Source organism: Eurytemora carolleeae, unplaced genomic scaffold, assembly GCF_000591075.1.
Source record: "Eurytemora carolleeae unplaced genomic scaffold, Eaff_2.0 scaffold2224, whole genome shotgun sequence".
NCBI classification, from domain to species: domain Eukaryota; kingdom Metazoa; phylum Arthropoda; class Copepoda; order Calanoida; family Temoridae; genus Eurytemora; species Eurytemora carolleeae.
Genome location: NW_019398119.1, coordinates 1 through 21,965, shown reverse-complemented (window position 1 = coordinate 21,965; position 21,965 = coordinate 1). Strand labels below are relative to the sequence as shown.

At 31.6% G+C, this 21,965-nt stretch overlaps 1 protein-coding gene across 6 annotated transcripts; it reads left to right on the top strand.

Moving 5' to 3' along the window:
• Positions 1-8,544: 8,544 nt before the first annotated feature.
• Positions 8,545-17,640, top strand: LOC111716843 (bypass of stop codon protein 1). Of its 6 annotated transcripts, none has more exons than XM_023492345.1 (10): positions 8,545-10,633; positions 11,131-11,169; positions 11,850-12,062; positions 12,430-12,491; positions 13,873-13,925; positions 15,067-15,117; positions 15,551-15,604; positions 16,056-16,088; positions 17,010-17,051; positions 17,551-17,640. In XM_023492345.1, exons 1-10 carry the CDS (start codon positions 8,956-8,958, stop codon positions 17,594-17,596), a joined length of 2,271 nt encoding a protein of 756 aa, XP_023348113.1. In that variant the 5' UTR covers positions 8,545-8,955; the 3' UTR covers positions 17,597-17,640. The 6 variants fall into 6 exon arrangements, with proteins under 6 accessions (XP_023348113.1, XP_023348110.1, XP_023348112.1 ...); XM_023492342.1 differs by having other exon boundaries at positions 11,841-12,062; XM_023492344.1 differs by lacking the exon at positions 15,067-15,117 and adding an exon at positions 14,887-14,935 and having other exon boundaries at positions 11,841-12,062; positions 15,549-15,604.
• Positions 17,641-21,965: the final 4,325 nt, after the last annotated feature.

Genomic DNA, 21,965 nt, shown 5'->3' with positions numbered 1-21,965 from the left:
TTCGACAGTAAACTAATTAGATGTTTAGGAACATATTTCTCAATAGAAATTTGTCAATACATCAATGTTAGAATCAATTACTTCGTTTTCATCATTATATTAAATTTCTTATTCTTTACGAATTTCTTCGCAAATTTCTACGAACTTTTCACTGGAAATCCAGATAATCTACAGAAAATGTTTATGAACAATAAGATATAAAGAAACTTATATTTTTATTTCCTTAAACTGTTCCTGAACAACTAATTTGTTTACTGTCGAATTTTTGATACATTTTTGTCGTCGTTATCTAATAATTAAAAAAATAGATCTCAAAACGTAACCATCCAAATAGATGATTTTGAAAGTCAACTCAAACTCAGTAATCATACATCATTAAAACGTACGTTTTATATGACTCAAATGAATCCTAAAAAATTTCTCCACAATACTACATTCTCAGTTCAACTACCATACATTGCCGCGGTTACTTATCAAAGTTAGAAGTTAAAAAGAAAAAACATCAAGAAATTAAATTGCTCTGATTTTCCTTTTCCTTCAATTAATTAAAAATTATTTTTTTTTAATGAGTTTTTCTTTTTACAGTTCTCATCGAAGAGAGATTCTTTGAAGTTTTAGATACGGAGCATAATTCATACAAAACTAAAATGTCCTCGCATATTCACACTTTCTTCTAATTAAAACATTTCTATTTGAATATGAATTAACTGAACCTTCACCTGAAATACCAGTGTCCTATATTTATTATCAGATATTTAAGAAACAATACTCACACAATAGTTCCCACCAATGATATTTCAAGCTATTTGGTCTCCTGCAACTGTGAACTTGTTTTTTATTTACTAAATCATTAAAAAGACCAATCTTCTATCCTATTTCATTGAAAAAAACTTAATTCAATCTTCACTTGTTAAATGTGTAAAACAATCGTCATTCAATTCTCATCCTTTATGGGTCACCCTGTATTAAATTGATCTTAATGTTATTTTTAGAAAACTTCACCTTAATTCTATTCCTGGACACTTTTACACTCCCTCTATTGTTAGTTTTAATTTTCTCTAAAACAGCAATTTTACACTTGAATAAACATAACTTACACAGGAAACTAATAGCAACACAGTACAGCAAACTGCAAAAAAAAAACATTAACTTTTAAGACCGTGTCAACCGTGTTGATCGCAATTTGACCTGATTAACATAGTTATGCTATCAGATGGTCAGATTTCAAAACTAGAAAGCGCTTTAGCGTTTCAATTTAACTTTGCGGTATTATTGGGGAGAATCCTGAAATGTTTACGTCGCAGAATTCTCTCTGGGAAAGTTTTTGCCAAAAAATCTGATATTTTTGCAACAACCCGATGTTGTAGATCATTGGTGTCTAGATCTTTAGCAACTATGAATTATGTAAAGATCAATTAGTTAAGTTTGAAATATTAAAGGTTTATACAATTATATATTGCAAAGATAGAGGGATTAGAAATTGGAGTTTGTGACAAAAGCTCAGTTTCTTTATTTAAAAAAAAGTAACCTTTTACCCTCAAATCTATATACACAATTTCCCTGATTTTAAACTCCTGTAGCCGCAGAACTTAATATGGAAAACTTATTTTTGATAAAACTTTGAAGATTTTGCTTTGATGTTTCGGTTGGTTGAAAACTAATATGAGAGAAGGGGGGGGGGGTTCCTGATTAAATGAAAAGTCTATGAAAAAACTTAGGGTTAAAGTATTTAGAGGGAAAAACCTTTTTTATATTTAGAACTAGCTCGTGAACCCAGCTTTGTCTGAAAACAAAGTTTCTCCTTTAATAGTTAACGTAATCTATTTAGAACTTTGGAACCAAGTTAAAGCCATTATACTGTAGTATTACCGAAAATTTTGAGACAAATCGGTTCATCAGTTCTGATGGGACATACAAACTAACAATTACACCCAAATTTAAATTACAACTAAATACAGGGTGTCCCACATCAAATTAAACCGCGTCAATGGGTTTAAATTACGATTTGGGGGACAAATCAGAAAATTCGAGAAGAATGAATTATTTTGAAAAATTTGGTAAGGCTAATAGAATATTTGTTTGCAGAAAATGCTAGATTTTTTGAGTATTATGTGCGTATTTTGGCGTTAATATGATTTGGAACGCTCTGTATATATATAAAGGCGAAACTAGGGGGCGATGGGGGACACCTTGGCTTCTTCTAATTACTTTCTAGAGAGGATAAAATGGAAATTCTTGGAAAATTTTTTTATTAAAATATCTGTTAATACTTGCATCTGTACATGATTTTTCTCTAAGAAATTTGAAATAATTATTAGAATTCATACTACANCCGGCTTAAAGCTCCCAGGCTATAAATTCAGGTATTTTATTTTTGTAAATTTAATTTATCTCTCATGTAAACTTTTCAACAGTTTTTCTAGTGTTCTAGATAATATTTTTCTTTATATTTTTTATTTATGTAAATTCGCTGGATAACTCATGCAAAGAAAGACAGAATGCACACTGAGTAAAATTATGCATTTTTTGTATTTAAAAGTATTTTATTGTTCAACATTGCATTTTAGAGAAATGCATGTTTTGTAAAATTTCACAAAAAAAATTGTGTCTTTGCAAACTATCTGTTATTCTTTATTTGAATCTTATGGATCTACCGTCTATACTTATCTATCTATCTATCTATCTATCTATTTATCTATCTATCTATCTATCTATCTATCTATCTATCTATCTATCTATCAATCTATCTATCTATCTATCTATCTATCTATCTATCTATCTATCTATCTATCTAGCTAGCTAGCTAGCTTTAGTTGATCTATTATATATCCCTATATCCCCTGGATTTTATTTAACCCAAGGAATAAGAAAAGAGAGAATCTGCTTAATAGCTTTGTTATTAGGGTTTTAAATAAATGTGATCGTAATTTTTATATTGAGTGAATTAATTCTTGTATAAATATACTACGTCAACTGAATTGTTTTAAATATTTTCAATCATAACTTGTCTTATTACCAAAGGGAATCGTTTTAAATTTTCAAACTCCTATATCTTTTCAACCCAATGGCGTAAACCTTTGCTGTTTCAAATTTAGATTATTCAGTTTAACAGAATTCATAGTTTAAAACATCAAAGGCTTATACGTCATAAGTTTGAAAAGATATAGGGATTAGAAAATCTAAATTTGTGGCAAAGAATCAAATGCTTGGTTTTTATCATACTGGTGCGTAAAACTAAAATTAGAGTTAAATTTGATCGTTTTCTTATTTATAATTCCCCTCGTCCAGGGTCAGTAAATTTTGAAGGACACACAATTTTAGTTTTTCTTTAAATCTTTAATATTCAATAATTTAAACAAATAATCAGTAAAATTTTACTGTTCGACCCACAGAATCATCAAAAGTTATACCATCCCCCCCCCCCTCCCTCTCTGTAATAAATTTCTCATTGGCGCTCCCAATTGTATCTGCACGAACTTTACCTTCAGTAAAGTAATATTCCCTGATTCAGTCAGAAAACAACAATTCGTCATGCCTTTTCCTTTCCTTTTTAGTTTCTTGGTTTCTAGAGTGGTGGATTTATACGTTTATCCATATTAAACATTGTTCACCCTCAGAGATGTTTATTGTTATGTATTGATTCTTTTTCATCCAATTATACCATCAGAGTTCACTATATTTAATATTTATACCGGTTCAATTTTCTGACCAGTTAATGTCGATCAGATGATATGTTAGAATCAATTAGCTTTCTCACCAAGGCAAAGTTAATAAATATTTTGGCTTAACACATAGATTCAGAATGCCTCTCTGCTATTTATCCAATCTTGCTTTGCAACTTTGTATGCAGCAACATTTTAGACGCCAAGCTCATCAAACTTCGTCAACTAAGAAGTCTCGCGAATTTGGTCTGAGAAACTTTCAATTTTGTCGACTGTTTGTAAGGTTTTTGTGGATTTTTCTTGCCCAGACATTTTCGCTTTCTGACAGTAAAAATTGTACAAATACCGTATTGCGTATGTACCAAAGTAAACTCCGGTTAATTTCAAGCACCAAGCCGACTTTTAATAGCTAGAGCAAGGTACACATACAGACTATATAAAGCAAAATTTTTGAAAACGAACGAAGTTTCTAGAGAATGATCGTATCGTTCAGAGAAAAAAACGATAGACGAACGGCTTGGATCGATTAGATCATTTTTTAAAAAGAACGTAAAAACTAACGATAGAAGTTGTTCTAACGAACTTGAAAAAACGGTAGTTTTCTTCTGAACGAACGAATTTTTAATATCAAATTCAAAAGATTTTGACAAAAAATCGTTTTTTACTGAACGAACGAAATGAAAAAGGCGAACGTACCTATCTTTAATTCTAGTTGTATACGGAGTACGGACTAATTACGAATTATTTTAAACTTATGTATTCGCATTTAACAGTACTCTAAAAAAAATATATTTTTTATAATTCCCCACTGCCGTGGAAATGTCCTTCGAGTATCATAATTATTTTATCTTCCTGTAACAAATTCATAAATGTATGCACACTAATACTTTAATTATCGTATTTAAAATTCATCATTTCTAACCCAATTTAAAAAAGTGAGAATATAATGTATTTACAGAAGTGCTTGGGAAAAATTCATGTTTTCATTATTTTAAAATCATATATTTGTTTAGGACAGGTTGGTAAAACCTTTTCTTTTAGTTGTAAACTCGAACATAAAACTAATATTTCTTCATCTTTAACAAACTATGTTTACATTATTTGTAAATAAATTTTTATAAAATCAAAAAATATTTACCGTCTTCTATGGGATTGTTATAAAGGGTGTGTTTGCGAAAAATGAAAGGGGGTATAGGCTAACTTAATTTTCGAATTAGCGAACACTCACTTTGAGTTACTTAAGTTAGGACATGTATAGCAACTAAGAATCCTGCTTTGTGAAGTTTTGGAGAGAAAAAATCACTAAGTTTCATCTCCAAATATGATAAATTGTGTACAACCTTTTTTTAAATTAAAAGTTTCAAACCACGCTCTGGATGTTTTGTTGGCAAAATTCAGTTTCAACTCTTCTGATGTTTTTTTACATTTCTATTGTTTTCTTAAAATCTTCGCAATAGCTTAAGGAAACTAAACCTTTGTTTACACCTTTTTTCGGTTAACCCCCCCCCCCCCCCCACTCCAGTTGCTGGATTTGAACAATTTTTAGCTTCTGGGAATTTGAAAATCCTGCGAGCAAAAACATGTCGGAAATAGAGTCCACTGAATTCAGTTTGAAACCATGCAAGCTTGTAAAATTGTTTTCTTGCTAAAGCCGAGTTCTTAAAGGGACCGTTAAGGAAAAATGAAATGGGGTAAAGGCTGAAACCTGATCGAGACCTATAAGAGTTCTATCTGATGTTTCTGTCTCGAGAATTGATATAAAACTGCATCAAAGTTATACCAAATTTCATATATATAAGATAATAGAATAGATAGAAAATAGAATATATATTAGAGGGGAATTTAAAGAATCTTATCTTTGCCATAAGTAACACTTGCCATAAGTTACACTTGCCATAAGTCACACTATATTCTATTTCTCTATGGATTTAGTGTAATAATCTAAGTTTTAAACAGATCATTTTCAGAAAATACGCAACCAATTTGAAAACTACGATAACACAGAGGAGCCTGAATAACTTAGGTAACAGCCCCTTTAATCACGTCAAACTAATAACGTAAGATTGAAATCTTTGCTGCTCTGAAACTTTTGAATAAAACTAAAACTAGAGGTGATAAGAGGTTACAAAGTTGCACCAGTACTTTGTCTTTCTCCTTTACTGTGTGATAACAATATTTGCTTGTAATTCCTCTTGAGTTTAAAATAAAGTTCTTTTAATCATGAAATCTAATTTTTCCCTTGTCCAGGTTTTCCTGGTTTATGTTCATAGAGTTAAGTACACATGGACAGGATTAGAAAAAAAGTAATTTTGTTATTTTTTGTTTTTCTTTTTCAGTGAAATATATAATTTCCCGGAATTTAAGACCCAAATCTAAACATCTTTGAAAGTTATTCATTAAGTTTTAAGCCTCGACTTAAACCGTTGCAACGGCTTGGATTTTGTTTTTTAACTCACTTTTACTTTTTTGTAGGCCTATCCAGTATACATTCTTGAGCTGTCACTTTTACTTTTTGTAGGTCTATACAGTATACATCTACGACGCACTTTCTAGCTTTAGCTTAAAAGGAGTAATTGTCAAATACTGCTCGATTTTGGTCTATGAGTGTGCACATATTGGTTCGCAGTACTGAAAATTAATGAGTTGTATTCATATATTGTATAATTTATAAAGTAGTTATTTCCTGTATATAACCTCAGTATATAACTATTTATTGGATCAAAGGCATTAAATGTCTGGTTAAAAATGTACTTTTTTAATTTGACACTTTTATCATAAACACCCCTAGCTCTAACATTTTCAAAGTGTGTTAATCCTGTTTTTGTTTTAAAAATAAAAGAAAAGAAATTATTTAAATCATTAAATAGATAAAAATGTATAGAGGTATAATCTAGGTTTATTTGGACATTTCGATAATATAGATTTTCTGTTTTAAATATTTTTTAATTTTCAATTTTTTCCGTAACTTTCAGAATAATCAAAGCTATGAAAATATGGCAATTAAGTTAATAAGATTACAAAAAATCAAGTAACGATGAGAAAAAAGAGTATAAAAGATTGTCAAAGTTAAGTAATGCAGGTATAATATATATATCACAAATGTGAGAAACATATAGATTAAGTCAGACTTTACCAATATCTTTGCAACACAAAGTTGTATGACCTTAGATATTTTAAACTAAGAATTCTGTGAAATGAAATGAATAAAATATTATAATATCAAAGGTTTAAGTGTCAGGCTGCAAAAATATAGTAATTAGAAAATTTTTAGAAAGATTATTTTACTAAACATTTTTATTTTTATATTCTTTTTGGCTCCATTCATTTCTTAAAACTATTATTTCTGAAATTATTATTATTTCTTTTTAGAATTGGATTTCATGGCTTGTTCTTGTATGCTTTTCATGCAATGCAGGCAATAGTTTAAAACGATTTTAATCGAAAAATGGATTTAAATAATGATTCTCTTCCGTTAATGGAAGGTATCATAAACGAAAAGGTGGTTCATTCCATACAGGGTCTGTGTGTAACACCAACCATATGGCAGTTGAAAGACGCCTTAAATGTCGCTTTGATATTTGACTTAATTTGTGGCAACCTAGATTTACAAGTACTAGGCTTGCACAATTTTACGAAAATTCAAATTTGTTGGACACAAACTTTTGTAATGAGCATCCAAAAACCTTCCCTGGGGTCATGTTAGGTGCCTCAATAGTTTGGGCCCGATCGATCGGTTCAGTCATTTTAACGTTTATTTGATAAAAAATAAAAATTCAAAATTATCTGCTCTTTCATTGATTTAGTAATTTTAAAGGTAGGTGTTATAAACCATACTATGAAGTTCGTAGAAGTCGTTTAACCTTGTTTGATACACACTTTGTCATAAGCTTTCAATCAAAGATCAAAGACGATTTTTTAAGTTGTCTTTCATGTTTTGTGGGACACCCTGTTTAAGATTGGTTTAATAATCTAATAATAGATTAACAATTTACAAAATTCAAACCAGTTTAAAGGGAGTGACCGGCTATGTAAGGTAGTTGAACTGAGTATGCAGTGTTGTGGAAAACTTCTTTCAGATTCACGTATCCACCTCCAAAGTAGAAGTTTTGAACGTCGAATTTGCACTCAAACTCAGGATTTACAGATCTTTAAAAAGTTTAATATGTCTGAAATGAATCCGAAAGAAGTTTTCCACAACACTGCATACTCAGTTCAACGGCTCAGTTTCATTTGCCATAATTACACTTGCCATAATATCTTTGCCATAAGTAACACTTGCCATAAGTTACGCTTGCCATAAGTCACACTTGCCATAAGTTACACTTGCCATAATGGTTACACTTGCCATAATTACTTTTGTCATAATTTTCTAATTTTTAAAAAGATATAAATCTCTCTTTTTTTATTGCAAATGCGGGAAATTTTACCATGAAAATTCCCAACTTTAGTTTTCTCATTGGTTTTAGCAGACTAGTTGACTCAAGTTCAGCTCCATATTTCCTCACAATGGAGGACCGTTGAGACCACAAGTAAGGGTAAACCAATAGTTCGAGACAACAACAACTACACCTATGTAGACAATGCCTTGTCTACAGAAGTAAATTATTGGAAATGTTCGGCTAAAATGTGCTAAGTTACAATTCGACCCCGAATTCGAACTGTCTTTGAATTAGATTGTAATTTGTATTTAATTTGTAATTAAAAAATATATATCTATATGTTTGTTAATTCTAACCAAATTTTAATTATGGCAAGTGTAATTATAGCAAGTGTAATTATGGCAAGTGTAACCATTATGGCAAGTGTAACTTATGGCAAGTGTAATTTATGGCAAGTGTTACTTATGGCAAATGTAATTATGGCAAAAGTATTTATGGCAAAAGTATTATGGCAAATGAAACTGAGCCGTAATTTACCTTGAATAGTCGGTCATTCCCTTTAAACAAAAAACGACCAGAGAAAACTCATACAAAAAATGAATTCTCAAACGGATTTTTAACATAATCCAAGTGTCGACCCTGTTTTTGAGTTATACCTGCTTGATTCACAACTGTACTCTATAAATCTATGTCTGAGCAATTAAACTTATCCATATTTTGCTTTCTGGAAATTGACATTACGATTTCTCTGTAAAATTGAAGCAAGAACTTTGCTGGAAAGACAAGGACTTAAAAAGTAGAATTATTAAGATAGAAAAACGACAATATCTTTCTCATTGTTACTCAGAAAAAAGGTGTTACCATGAAGTGTGAATTTGGCAAGTATATTTGAGTAGAGGGTCATATATACTTATATGAACAATTGTTCAAGAATATATTTTTGTGGTAACAATAATAATATTGCAGTTTTATGTTCTCCTTACCATACAAATACTCCAATTAAAAACATCTCTCAACATGGCCTCTCAAGGAAAAAAGATGTTTTTCTACCTGTATTTTCACTCACATCTCCTAATACAATCCACGTTGCAGAAAATCCCTCCACCGCACTTGTGAGAACGCATGTAGCTGTGGAAGCTACTGAAATGAAGCAAAAGTATTCCTTAGCAACAAACAAATTGTCAGAACTGGTTTTAACGCCAGGATCAAATGCTACAAACCTATTACGTCAGAAAGCTACAGCAACAACCAGAAAAACTACAAAATCAACTACAACAACTACTACTACAGTTGAAACTACAACAGAAACATCAACTTTTTCTTCTGATTCTACATTGTCAGACTCAACTTTTGATTCTACAATTTCATCATCTGGTTCCACAATTAGATCATCTGATTCTACAATTTTATCATCTGATTCTACAATTCTATCATCTGATTCTACAATTTTATCATCTGATTCTACAATTCTATCATCTGGTTCCACAATTAGATCGTCTGATTCTACAATTTTATCATCTGGTTCTACAATTCTATCATCTGATTCTACAATTTCCTCATCTGATTCTACAATTCTATCATCTGGTTCTACAATTCTATCATCTGGTTCTACAATTTTATCATCTGGTTCTACAATTTTATCATCTGAATATACAATTTCCTCATCTGATTCTACAATTTTACCATTTGTCTCTACAATTAATTCATCTGAATCTACAAGTATTTCAAATATTACATCATCAGATTCTACTGTATTAGCATCTAAACCAACATCTGCAAATACTGGTTCAATTGCTACGACAAATAGTTTTATAAATTCTTCTTCTTCAAGTTCCGAAACAAAAACGACTCTAGCAACTATTTCTCTAAGTGTCACGACTGACTCCAGAGACTCAACATTTGCATCAATAGGGCCAACAATATCAACCGATTTATCAACAGTATCTATTGTTTCAACATTTACAACAATTCTATCAACAGTTATTTCTAGTTATTCAACAGTACTATCAACAGTATCATCAGGATCAACAGTAGTTCCAAGTGATTCAACATTTGAATCTCCTGATTCAACACTTTTATCCACTGGTTCATCAATAGTTCCTCCTAGTGATTCAACATTGCTTTTAACAGATTCGACAATGGAGCCAAGAGAATCAACATTTACAACAACGAATTCCACTTTTGTTCCAACGGACTCAACCCTTGGCTCATCCAATTTAACAAGTTTGACATCAGACTCAACATTTATGACTTCAGAATCAACAGTTTTGAGTTCAGACTCAACACTTGGGAATTCAGACGCAACAGAAGTGACTTCAGACTCAACATTTGTGACTCCAGAATCAACAGTTTTGAGTTCAGACTCAACACTTGGGAATTCAGACGCAACAGAAGTGACTTCAGACTCAACATTTGTGACTCCAGAATCAACAGTTTTGAGTTCAGACTCAACACTTGGGAATTCAGACTCAACAGAAGTGACTTCAGACTCAACATTTGTGACTCCAGAATCAACAGGTTTTTCAACTGACTCAACATTTGTGACTTCAGCTTCAACATTGTTTTCTACTTCATCAACAGATTCACCACAAGGAATTCATGAAAAAATGTCAGCTGTGAATTTTATCCAATTTGATTTAAAAGATAAACAGGGAAATGTGCACATTCAGGGGTAGGGTCAATTTCAAAACTAAAAAGAATATACCCCCCTGAATTTCTCTGTTTAAAGTTCAAACTCATAAATTTCAGAGAAAAATGAAGGCTTGGTTTTTAATTTTGATTGTCAGCAGTGGGGTATTTGCGCAGACAGATGATACAACATCAACAGGTATTTCAGGGGGTATATTCTTTACTTTTAGGGGCTATAGACATTATTATTCTCAGGGGCAGGGGTAATTTTTTTTAATTAATCTCCACAAAAAGGCAGGGGAAGGATTTTCAAAGATTTGAGAAAACATTTCTAACATAGAATGGACAAAATTACATTTAAAGAGAGGGACATGATTTTTTAGGAATATTGTTGTAGCCTGTTCTAAAGGTAAAATAATTTGAGTTTTTTGACAAATTTTAACCATTTTTTCATGTTTTAGCTACAACAGACACAACAGAAACTGGTTCAACAGGAACAGGTGAAGTTCCCTGAATTGTATTTTCAAATGTATAATTAATACCATTTCTATAATAATCTTAACTAAAGCAAGTTGCATGAAATTAGGCATAAGCCTCAAAAAGAATTTTTTTCCCCGTGTGAGCTGCTTAAATGTGATTTTGTAATTTCCTGAATGACAAATACTAAAAATTCACTTTTTGAGTGCATGGGCGAGAAGAAAAAAAAACAGCTTGCAAATAAACCAGATCAATTTAGTTTTGGAATACTAAACACATTTTAAACCTTACTCTAAAGTAATTTTGAACTTTTTGTGAACTTGTGAAGTATCTATCACCCTTTGGTTTAAAGGGACTGTCCGACTAGACATGTCTACCTAGTAGATTGTGGACGCCTGCTCGCAGAGGAGACTCACACCTCAACCTGCCTGGGGGCAAGCGCCTGCAGAAGGAATATAAAGATCGATTTTGCGCTCTCACTTTGCAATCATACATTGTGTACAAACGTCTTATGGGTCTCAAATGATTATCAAAATGTCTCTACAATAATGCACTCTCAGCTCGACTACCATGTCTAGCCAGACACTCCCTTTTAACTGCAAGCTAATTCAGAAAACAATTATGTCTTTGGGCAAAAAAATTAGTTCTGATACTGTATTGAAGCCATGCATTGACTTTAGTTTTTAAACATTAGACACTGCCAACACTGGAGATGTAACCCTACCTATTCAAATATCTTCCAGCTCAACCTCTACAACTACAAGAGCGACAAGCTCATCATCAACATCTACAACATTATCAACAACATCATCAACATCAACAACAACATCTGTTTCAACATCAGCTTCAACACCAGATTCAACAGTTTCTTCATCTTCAACAACTTCAACAACATCAACAACAACAACATCCAAAGGTAGAGAAACTTTTAGAAACTTTTCTCATGATTTGAAGGGACTGCAGTTTTAATTTGAAGTGGCTCTCTATTGCCCGATTAACTTTAGATCAATATTAAAAGCTTTCTTTGTTTTAACAGATTAAAAAGTCATTACTTCTGAGTAGATCATCCGTTGTTTCTCTTTAGCAGAACTGCGCAAGTCATTTTACAGAGAAACCACAAGTGAAATAATTAAGTTGAAAACATGGATACTTGTTAATACAAAGCTGTGGGTTAAGTACCGTTGTGTACTGGATATGCCAATTTTTAAATGGAGGATCATTTGAAATTACGTATACAATCCCTTTCATAACTATGGTATCTTTGTACCAAATCTGATAATTAGGAGCTACTGAAAGTAACCATGCCTTTACTAACGTGCAAGCTGGGGTCACACTAAGTAATGAGGTAAAAAATTCGTTTATGTTTTATCTTTAATGCTTATAAATTCTTTTCTCTTTTATAAGAATAGAAAAGTACAGGTTTTTGGGTGAAACGAAAAATGAAGTGCTTAAAAAGGTTGAAAATTAGGATTATTAATTTTCATAGAATTTTTTTTTTTATTTGGAACGGAGTTGAAAACTTTCGAATTTGATACCCTTAATTCTGATCGCTTAATCTGAATATCCATTGTGGAAACGTTTAATTTTCTTTTTAATCCTTTTAATCCTTTCACATTTCCCTAGATAAATACTAGCCACATTTCCTGCTAGATGTAACATAGATACGTTTAATTACAAATACAGATACGGTGCAAATCGATTGGACTATAAATATACGATTAAACTAAGTCAGCTGTTCACAAGCCGGCTTTTAGAGCATTTAAACAATTTTGAATTTAATCATATTAATATGAACTTTATATAAAAAAAACATATTTTATTACATTTAAGGACTAAGTCCTTTTGAACGTTGGTCTTAATAAACATTAATCCAAAACTTACGTTCGTTCAATTGATCATTAGTCCAATTGATATGACACCACAAATGCAAGAAAAATAATAACCGGTTTTTCAAAAGTTTAAATGCGCATTTCTATTCTTCAGAAATTATTCTTTGTAAAGAGTAAATTAGTCTTGAGATTGGCAAAAAGAGAGAATCAAGCATTGATTTCGATATCCACCATTCTAAAGATTTCAGCTCGGGGGGAATTTCGAATGAATGACTAAGCTCAAGGTCCTCGTTAAAGGGACTGTAAAGGAAAAATGAAAGGGGGTATAGGATAAGACCTGGAAATCTCAGGAGATGATTGATACATAAGACATCTATCTGATGTTTCTGTCTCGAGAAATTGACATAAAACTGTGTCAAAATTATACCAAAACGGGCATATGCCAGATTTTGTATAAACGTTGTAGTTAAACAGATCGTATTCAACAATTACGCAACCAATCTGAAAACGACTTTATCTCACAGCAACCTGAAAATCTGAGGTTTGCTCCTGTTAAAATTATTTAATTTTTATTTTGCTTTTTTATTACATCTGTTTAATACTACAACGTTTATACAAAATCTGGCATATTTACTTTTCGCATAATTTTGACAGTTTTATGTCAATTTCTCGACCCAGGAACATCGATAGATAGTTGTCTCATAGGTATCGTTTAAAACCTGAGATTCTCAGGGTACAGGAGGGTACAGGAGGGTAAAGGAGGGTAAGGGAGGGTACAGGAGGTTTCATTCTATACCCCCTTTCATTTTTCCTTTACAGTCCCTTTAACGAACGTTACTAAAATGAAGAACATGTCCAGCCCTCTTCATGCGTATTTTACTTTCTGTTTTGTTTCAGTTGAAAAGTGCAATAATAAAATACCTTGCAGAATATTTATCTCAGAGTACCAGGGAAGTCTCATGTTTAAAATAAATTTAATTTTTTTAAGTTTCAATTTTTTTTAATCTGAGGTCAGAATGAATTAGAGATAAGGTAGTTAAATTAGTAATGGTAGTTGAACTACTTCTTTATGTGTATACTCCTATAGTCCCACTAGTTACTAGAACAGTAGTTCTGCTATCTGTACTGTTGAGAACTTCTTTTCTCTTTACTTAAAACAAAGGAAATAAAAAACGTCAATAGCTTCTTCACATGAATTATTTTTATAATGCTGTCAATTGGCTGTCAACAATGAATTTTTAAAGCTTGCCAATGTTCCTTCTTTTACGAACACCACTTGAAAGGATGCTGGATGGGTCTGCGAGCGTAATTTCAAAGTTTCAGAGAAACAACAGTACCTTTGAAACCTTTATCTACACAATAACGTGGAAGATATTGCCGTTTTTTTGTTGTAAATGTGCTTAATTCTTATAATTCTTGCTTTGCTGCAGTACATTCCTGTATGCCGAGTCCATTAGCGCCTGATCCAATCAAGGTTCAGTCATGTGTTTGTTATCTATTCTGAACCAATAGAAATAGTTTGGCGGTAGCATCTATCTTTCTATCTATCTCATTATCCAATCAGAGTTATGAATCCTTTAATCGGCGCTATCAGTAAATGGAAATATTTACTTCTGCAAATCACTTTTGTAGAGAAACCAACCACTTTTAAAGGGTACCGTTGTGAATCGGGTATTGTCATCTTTGTATATTGGGTCATTTGAAATGACGCATACAGCCCCTTATTATTATTCTACGCATGCATTTCGTGTTACGCCCTCTTTAGTTATTTTGTTTGTTTTGAAAATAAAAATAATAATGATACTTTCCACAGTAGTACTAGAACAACAACTGTATCTACTAGATATCCTGTAGTTCCAACCAGAGAGAACTTTAATCATTTTCATAAAATAATAATGATACTTTTCACAGTAGTACTAGAACAACAACTGTATCCACTAGATATCCTGTAGTTCCAACCAGAGAGAACTTTAATCATTTTCATAAAATAATAATGATACTTTTCACAGTAGTACTAGACTAGATATCCTGTAGTTCCAACCAGAGAGAACTTTAATCATTTTCATAAGATAATAATGATACTTTCCACAGCAGTACTAGAACAACAACTGTATCTACTAGATTTCCCGTAGTTCCAACTAGGCAGAACTTTAATCATTTTTATACACTTTTTTCAAACTTTAAAATAATCTAGAAATATAAAAAACGCTGGGGGTGGGTGGGGTTGTAAAATTGCAACCCCGCCACCGAAATCCTGTGATTTTTTTAAAATATGACAAATGGTAGTACAATTCTTGAACACAATATGATTATTTTCTTTGAATGTACGAAATATTGCTAATTTACAGAAATCCAACTGCAACTTTATTTGCAAAGTTCGGTGAAACAATTTTGCAAAATTAAAAAACAATTATACTTTGTTTAAACTCAAGAAAAATTGAAAATTTATAATTTTATTTTGAACCCCCCCCCCTCTTTCCATACGTGTTTAAGAAATAAACGTATTTATTATCTAATTATTAAATACATTTAAGAATATGAATGATTAACGATCTTGAAATAACGTGCTGTATAGTGATGCTAGACCATCAGGGAGCAATTCATTTCCAGACTTTTCAAACCCTAACAGGTCAAAATTAGAGTTTCCCAAAATGGGGCAAGTAAAAAGCTTTATGTAAAAATCTGAAAACCAATTTTTTCTTAATAATCATGATGTTTAACGCAATTTTGATGATAACTCATCCTAGCCCTGAAGACTGCAAATATTTAAATTTTTGAATATTTTTTTTTTGATGTAATTTGGATTAGTATTTTTATTTTTACTCTTTGGCATGGCGTCATAAGCCCCCCCCCCCAAAAAAAAATAGAATAAAAACAATAAAGATTCAACAAAAACTTAGTTAAAAACATGGATTTATTCTTACTTAACACCATGCACATTTTAGCCTAAAGCCCTGGGCATTTGATAGTAAAGAGATCAATAAAAACATTAGATGTATTTAACCAAATAAGAAACTAATATTTAAAACTTCTAATATTTTACTTGAATATCTGAAAAATCCATTAACAAAATATTTCAGAGGAGGAATACCCCTGGTTCCTGGAGCTAACAGGTTAAGTAAAATTTACCGCTTGATAAAATCATTTAAAAATGTTCAACTTCCGCCAGCAACTGCTTTTTTTGACATCAAAATCTTTCCCACGGGGGGTTGGAACTAATAAATTGCGAAAAAAAGTTTAATTGAGTTTTGAGGCAAAGAGTATACAAAAAAACATTTAAAAAATTTTAATTTTGAACAAAGAAGAGAACCCCTTTTACGCAGAAATAAGTATATGTTACACAAGAGTGTACTTGTACCAAATTAAACTTGAGTCGATCCTAGACATACATTACTTAGTTCATCCATTTTCAAAATGTTTAGCTGGTTTTATGAGTCCAAAATCAAGAGTCTAGGTACGAATAAAGGACATGCCAGTACAAGAAAATATTGTACCGAAACGAATCATGAGACTGAAATATCTAAATATCTAGGAATTTATGCTTTACCACAATGTCTGCTTTTCTAAATCCTATATCTTTGAATTCCTATGTCGTAGACCTTAGATATTTCAAACTATGAATTCTGTTAGATCAAATAATATAAGTTTGAAATATCAAAGATTTACGACATTGTGTTCCAAAGATATAAGGATTATAAAATCAGAGTTTGTGGCAAAGACTCAATTCTTTGTCCCCAAAGTATTTTCCATTATTTTTCTTCAAGTCAGGCATTAAGCTTGTTGAATTCAGAATTAAAGACGAAGAAATTGAGACTTTGCAACAAACTCTAAATTTCAAATCCCAATATTTTGGCAACCCAATGTTGTAGACCTTAGATATTTCATACTATAAATTTTATAAGATTAAATTATTAAGTTTGAAATATTAAAGGTTTACGCCATTGCTTCGGGTTATAGTGGTTATAAGGGTTAAAAAATTAAAGTTTGTGGGAGAGACTCAATTCCGTAATTTTCAAAATTTTATTATATTTTAGAAATCCTAATAGATTAAGTAGTAATATCTACGGGTTTGACAGGTAACTTTATTTATCTAAAAACTATGAGCAAAATCTTTTAAATGATTTTTTATTTTTATTTTTAAACTTTTAAAGATTAATATCGTCTTTAACAGCTCGTTCTATGTTGACAACCCTGTATGTAAAGTATTTAATTTTGATAACAGAGTTACTTGTTTATAAGTAAAAGATACTCTCTGAGTAATGTTCTATAGAACGAAAAATCATTTCATTTAAACTTTAAATAAACTTTAAATAAACTTTAAATAAACTTTAAATAATCTTTAAATAAACTTTAAATAAACTTTTAATAAAATGTCGATGCAGCAACTCACAAGTCACAATGGTACAAATTTTAGAAGAAATGTTGTTTCGTTGTAAATGTAATTAGACAAATCTAATCGATGTCTTGCCTACGCAAGTTTATCTCTAGAAAATACATAAAAGAAAATGTAATTTTCAGAAAAAATTAAAATTAAAAAACTTTTTGTTTGCAATTTAAATTTATGATTTTTTTCAGATATGCTAACCGGCCGCTATGGAACAACCCTTTACTGTATGGATAGTGATGTTCATTTAGTTTTAAATAAAACAACGTTTATTATTTTCATTTCAGAAAAGTTTTAGCTATACAAAAAAAGAATTAAATGAGTTTGAGAGGTGACTGAACTACCAGTAGTATATCCGGTCTAATTCTTGAATCAAATCCTCATGACTCTTTAACTTTGATACGGTGATTCAGGACTTTTACCGGTGGTCAATTTAGCAACCTCTCCAGCTTATCAAATTAAAAAAAAAACAATTCTTTTTAAGCTTTAAAACTTTAGCAACAAATATGACAATCTTGATTGATATGTATATACTGTATATTCATTAACAAAAAAAATTTAAACCACCAACCACTAAAAATTATTAAATAAAAAAATTAACTAAGATAATTCTCAAACAACATTTGTACATTTAAATATCCGAGCTGGGTCAACCTTTGCAATCCTACTTTGAACAGTACCGCCAATTTACAATTACTAAAGAGACAGCGGAGTATGATTTATCTTTTTTATAGAAAGCGACAAATACCATACAATTTTACTGCTTTTCCATTCTTATTTTTCATTTTTATTGTGTGAGATTAAATGTTTATTTTCACCTAATTTCCTCCATTATATATCAAGCTAGCTGAAGCAAATATCTGTTATCAAGGGAACAGAAACTTTTAACTTAAAGGGACAGACCGGCTATGTAAGGTAGTTGAACTGAGTATGCAGTGTTGTGGACAAATTCTTTAGGATTCATTTGAGACATATTAAACTTTTTAAAGATCTGTAAACCCTGAGTTTGAGCGCAAAGTCGACGTTCAAAATGTACTTTTGGGTGGATACGTTTTCAGAATTTTTTTTTTAGATTATTAAATAACTACAACAAAAAATATAAACAAAATATTACAGTAAACTAATTAGTTGTTCAGGAACATGTTGAGAAAATAGAAATTAACTCTTATCATCGAAAATAAGTAATCTTATTCAATTATTAGTTTCTATAATCTCTCTTTAATCACAAAGATTTTCTGCAGATTTTATGGGATTTTTAGTAGACGACATTTGAAGATATCTGCGAACAAATCCATGGAAAATAAGAACTTCAATATAAGGATGAAAAAGGAAATAATTAATTTTAACTTCGATTTATTGACAAATTTCTTTTGATTCTGAAAACGTACCCATCCCAAATTCATGATTTTGCAGGTCGACTTTGCGCTCAAACTCAGTGATTATACATCGTGGAAACGTTTTGTATGTCTCAAATGAAACCTTAAGAATTTGTCCACAACACTGCACACTTAGTTTAACTACCTTACATAGCCGGTCTGTCCCTTTAAGAACATTCGGTCTACACTCAATTAACTTTTCTTTCAATGAAGACAAGGTTAAAGAGACTATCGGCGTCGTTTCAATTTATCATTCTAGATCCACGATGTGCCCTACTCCTGAGCAAAAGATATACTTGTCTTTCTATCTGAAAATTATAAATATTTATTAGCTGGTTTTCTTCAAAAGTGAACTGCTGGATTTGGGACTGTTTTGTTGTAATTGGGGCATATATCCCAAATTTAAGACTGTACCCTTTAAACCTAAATCTGATTAATGTTACAAAAGATATCTTCGTTTTTCTAGCTTGTAAAGTGCTTCATTTCATGAAGTCAATCTATTGTTTTAGAAGCAAAAAAATCATTAAGAAAACACAAATTAAAATAATGAATTTTAAAAGAGGGCATAATGGATATCTCGCGCATTATTGATCAGCCAAAGCTTTTAAGTGTACCGTTGTAAATCGGACATGCCACTCTATACAATATATATGAAGGGTCACTTTTAAATTAAAATACCGTTTATACAGTCCCATAAGAAAAATGATTGGGTTTAAGTGTATTTCACCAAAATAAAAATATTAACTTAATAAGACGTTTATCACAAAACAATGTTCAAACCAAGAGGGAGAAAAACCCCCAAATTAGAATGAATTATGAACTAATTAAAAAAAACAAATGTTATACCTTTGTGACATCTTCCAGAGATACACTCAAAGTAATTAAAAATGTCATTAAACGTTTAAAGTTTCTTACAGTGCATCACTGTTCATAGCTTGCAGTAAAGGAATTGAGTTGTCCCTAACTTAATTTTTCTAATCACTATATCTATGTAGCCTTTAATATTTCAAACTTGGATTTTTAATCTAACAAAATGCACAGTTTGAAATATGTAAGGTCTATTACATTGAGATTTACAGATATTGGTTTTATAAAACCAAAGTTTGTGGCAAAGACTCAATTCCTTTGTTATAAAATTCATGACGGGTGGAGTGAGTGGAGTACAATTTTATTTTCTTGCTAATTTGATGCAAATATGAAAGAATACATATGCACATTACACAATACACATAGTGTTAGTGAAACCATTCTAGTATTATTTCTAAGAGGAAAAGTACGCAAATTTTTTTATTTTGAAATTTATGATGTTGAAGTGAATTATATAATTTGTCATTCTTCAGAATACAAACTTTGACATGTGAAATATATATGATGTGGCTTAAATTCAAATTCATATTTTAAGAAAGAAAAAATTGAGAGAAAAAATCTAAACATCAAATACGTGAATGAGTTTAAACAAAAAGGTTTCTGCAAATTAAAAGTATTTTTTCCAGTGTGCATCTATCTTTCTTTAAAAGTACTCAGAGATACAGGTTGGAAGAGAGAAAATGGCAAACTAGAATAACTTTAGCCAGGGGTTTATATCCCCCCTGGCTACAAACACCCCTTCACTCAAATAGAAGAAATAAACGGAACTACAAGAAACATTAAAGGCTTGCATTAATCTTTTAACACTGTATTAACCTGGAGAATGGAGGTTTTTTACCTAGCTGGATCCAGATTTTGCTACTGGCAGCTCTAAATATACTTCTTAATAACAAGCCTGGTTAGCTGTTATTAAGTATCCGAACTCGTCGGAAAGACGTTAATTCTTTCGATTGAATCTGATTCTATGCGTAAGCATCAAGGGAGCTCAGAACAGTCAGGTTCATATACAACTTTCTCCATTTTCTTGTGGCTGAACAGAATCCTATGTGGAATAACATGGCAGTACACCCTACTTGGGAAAAAAGAAAATAATAGTGCTTCTCTTCCCCCTCCCTCTTGCCAGAAACAATAAAAATGTGGAGACAGAAACTCTATAAACCCTGGATAGAGACGGGAACTCTGTAAACCCTGGATAGAGACAGGAACTCTATAAACCTTGGATAGCGATGGGAACTCTATAAACCCTGGATAGAGACTAGAGCTCTGTAAACCATGGATAGAGATGGGAACTCTGTAAACCTTGGATAGAGATGGGAACTCTGTAAACCCTGGATAGAGATGGGAACTCTGTAAACCCTGGATAGAGATGGGAACTCTGTAAACCCTGGATAGAGACTAGAGCTCTGTAAACCCTGGATAGAGATGGGAACTCTGTAAACCCTGGATAAAGACAGGAACTCTATAAACCCTGGATAGAGACTAGAGCTCTGTAAACCCTGGATAGAGATGGGAACTCTGTAAACCCTGGATAGAGACGGGCACTCTATAAACCCTGGATAGAGACTAGAGCTCTGTAAACCCTGGATAGAGATGGGAACTCTGTAAACCTTGGATAAAGACGGGAACTCTATAAACCCTGGATAGAGACTAGAGCTCTGTAAACCCTGGATAGAGATGGGAACTCTGTAAACCCTGGATAGAGACGGGAACTCTGTTAACCCTGGATAGAGACTAGAGCTCTGTAAACCTTGGAAAGAAATGGGAACTCTGTAGACCTTGGAAAGAAATGGGAACTCTGTAAACCTCTGTAAACCTTGGAAAGAAACGGAAACTCTGTAAACCTTGGATTAGAATCCTGATGGGTCATACAACATCCACTATGATACCAGTTTATACTATGCCGGCTGCAAGGAAAAGATAGATGTAGACAAGGCCGTAATCAGAAGCACTGTGTCCAAGATTAACTTACGAGAACCAAAATTCTTTTGTCGAAAACATCCACTCCTTTCCTAACCTTTCTTATCCCATTTGTCATTATTAAGGCGGAATTCTGACAATGAATATCCTCAGAATTTTCATACCTTGCTTAGTGCAATGAATTTTTTTCCCAACCTGTAAGAATATTGAATGATGAATTTATGTTTGAAATGAATTTATGTATGAAGTTATGTATAAAATAGCCAAAAAATTGTTAACATGAAGTACATTTTTTTGTTTTATTTTTTAAGATACTTTTCTATGTACTAAACCAATATTTTTGTATTTTGGTAATTTATACATTTCAATATTTTAAGCCTAAACCATTGTTACGCGAGCCATGCTGCGTATAGAAAGTCTGTTTGTCGCCCCTGTGTATTTCTGAG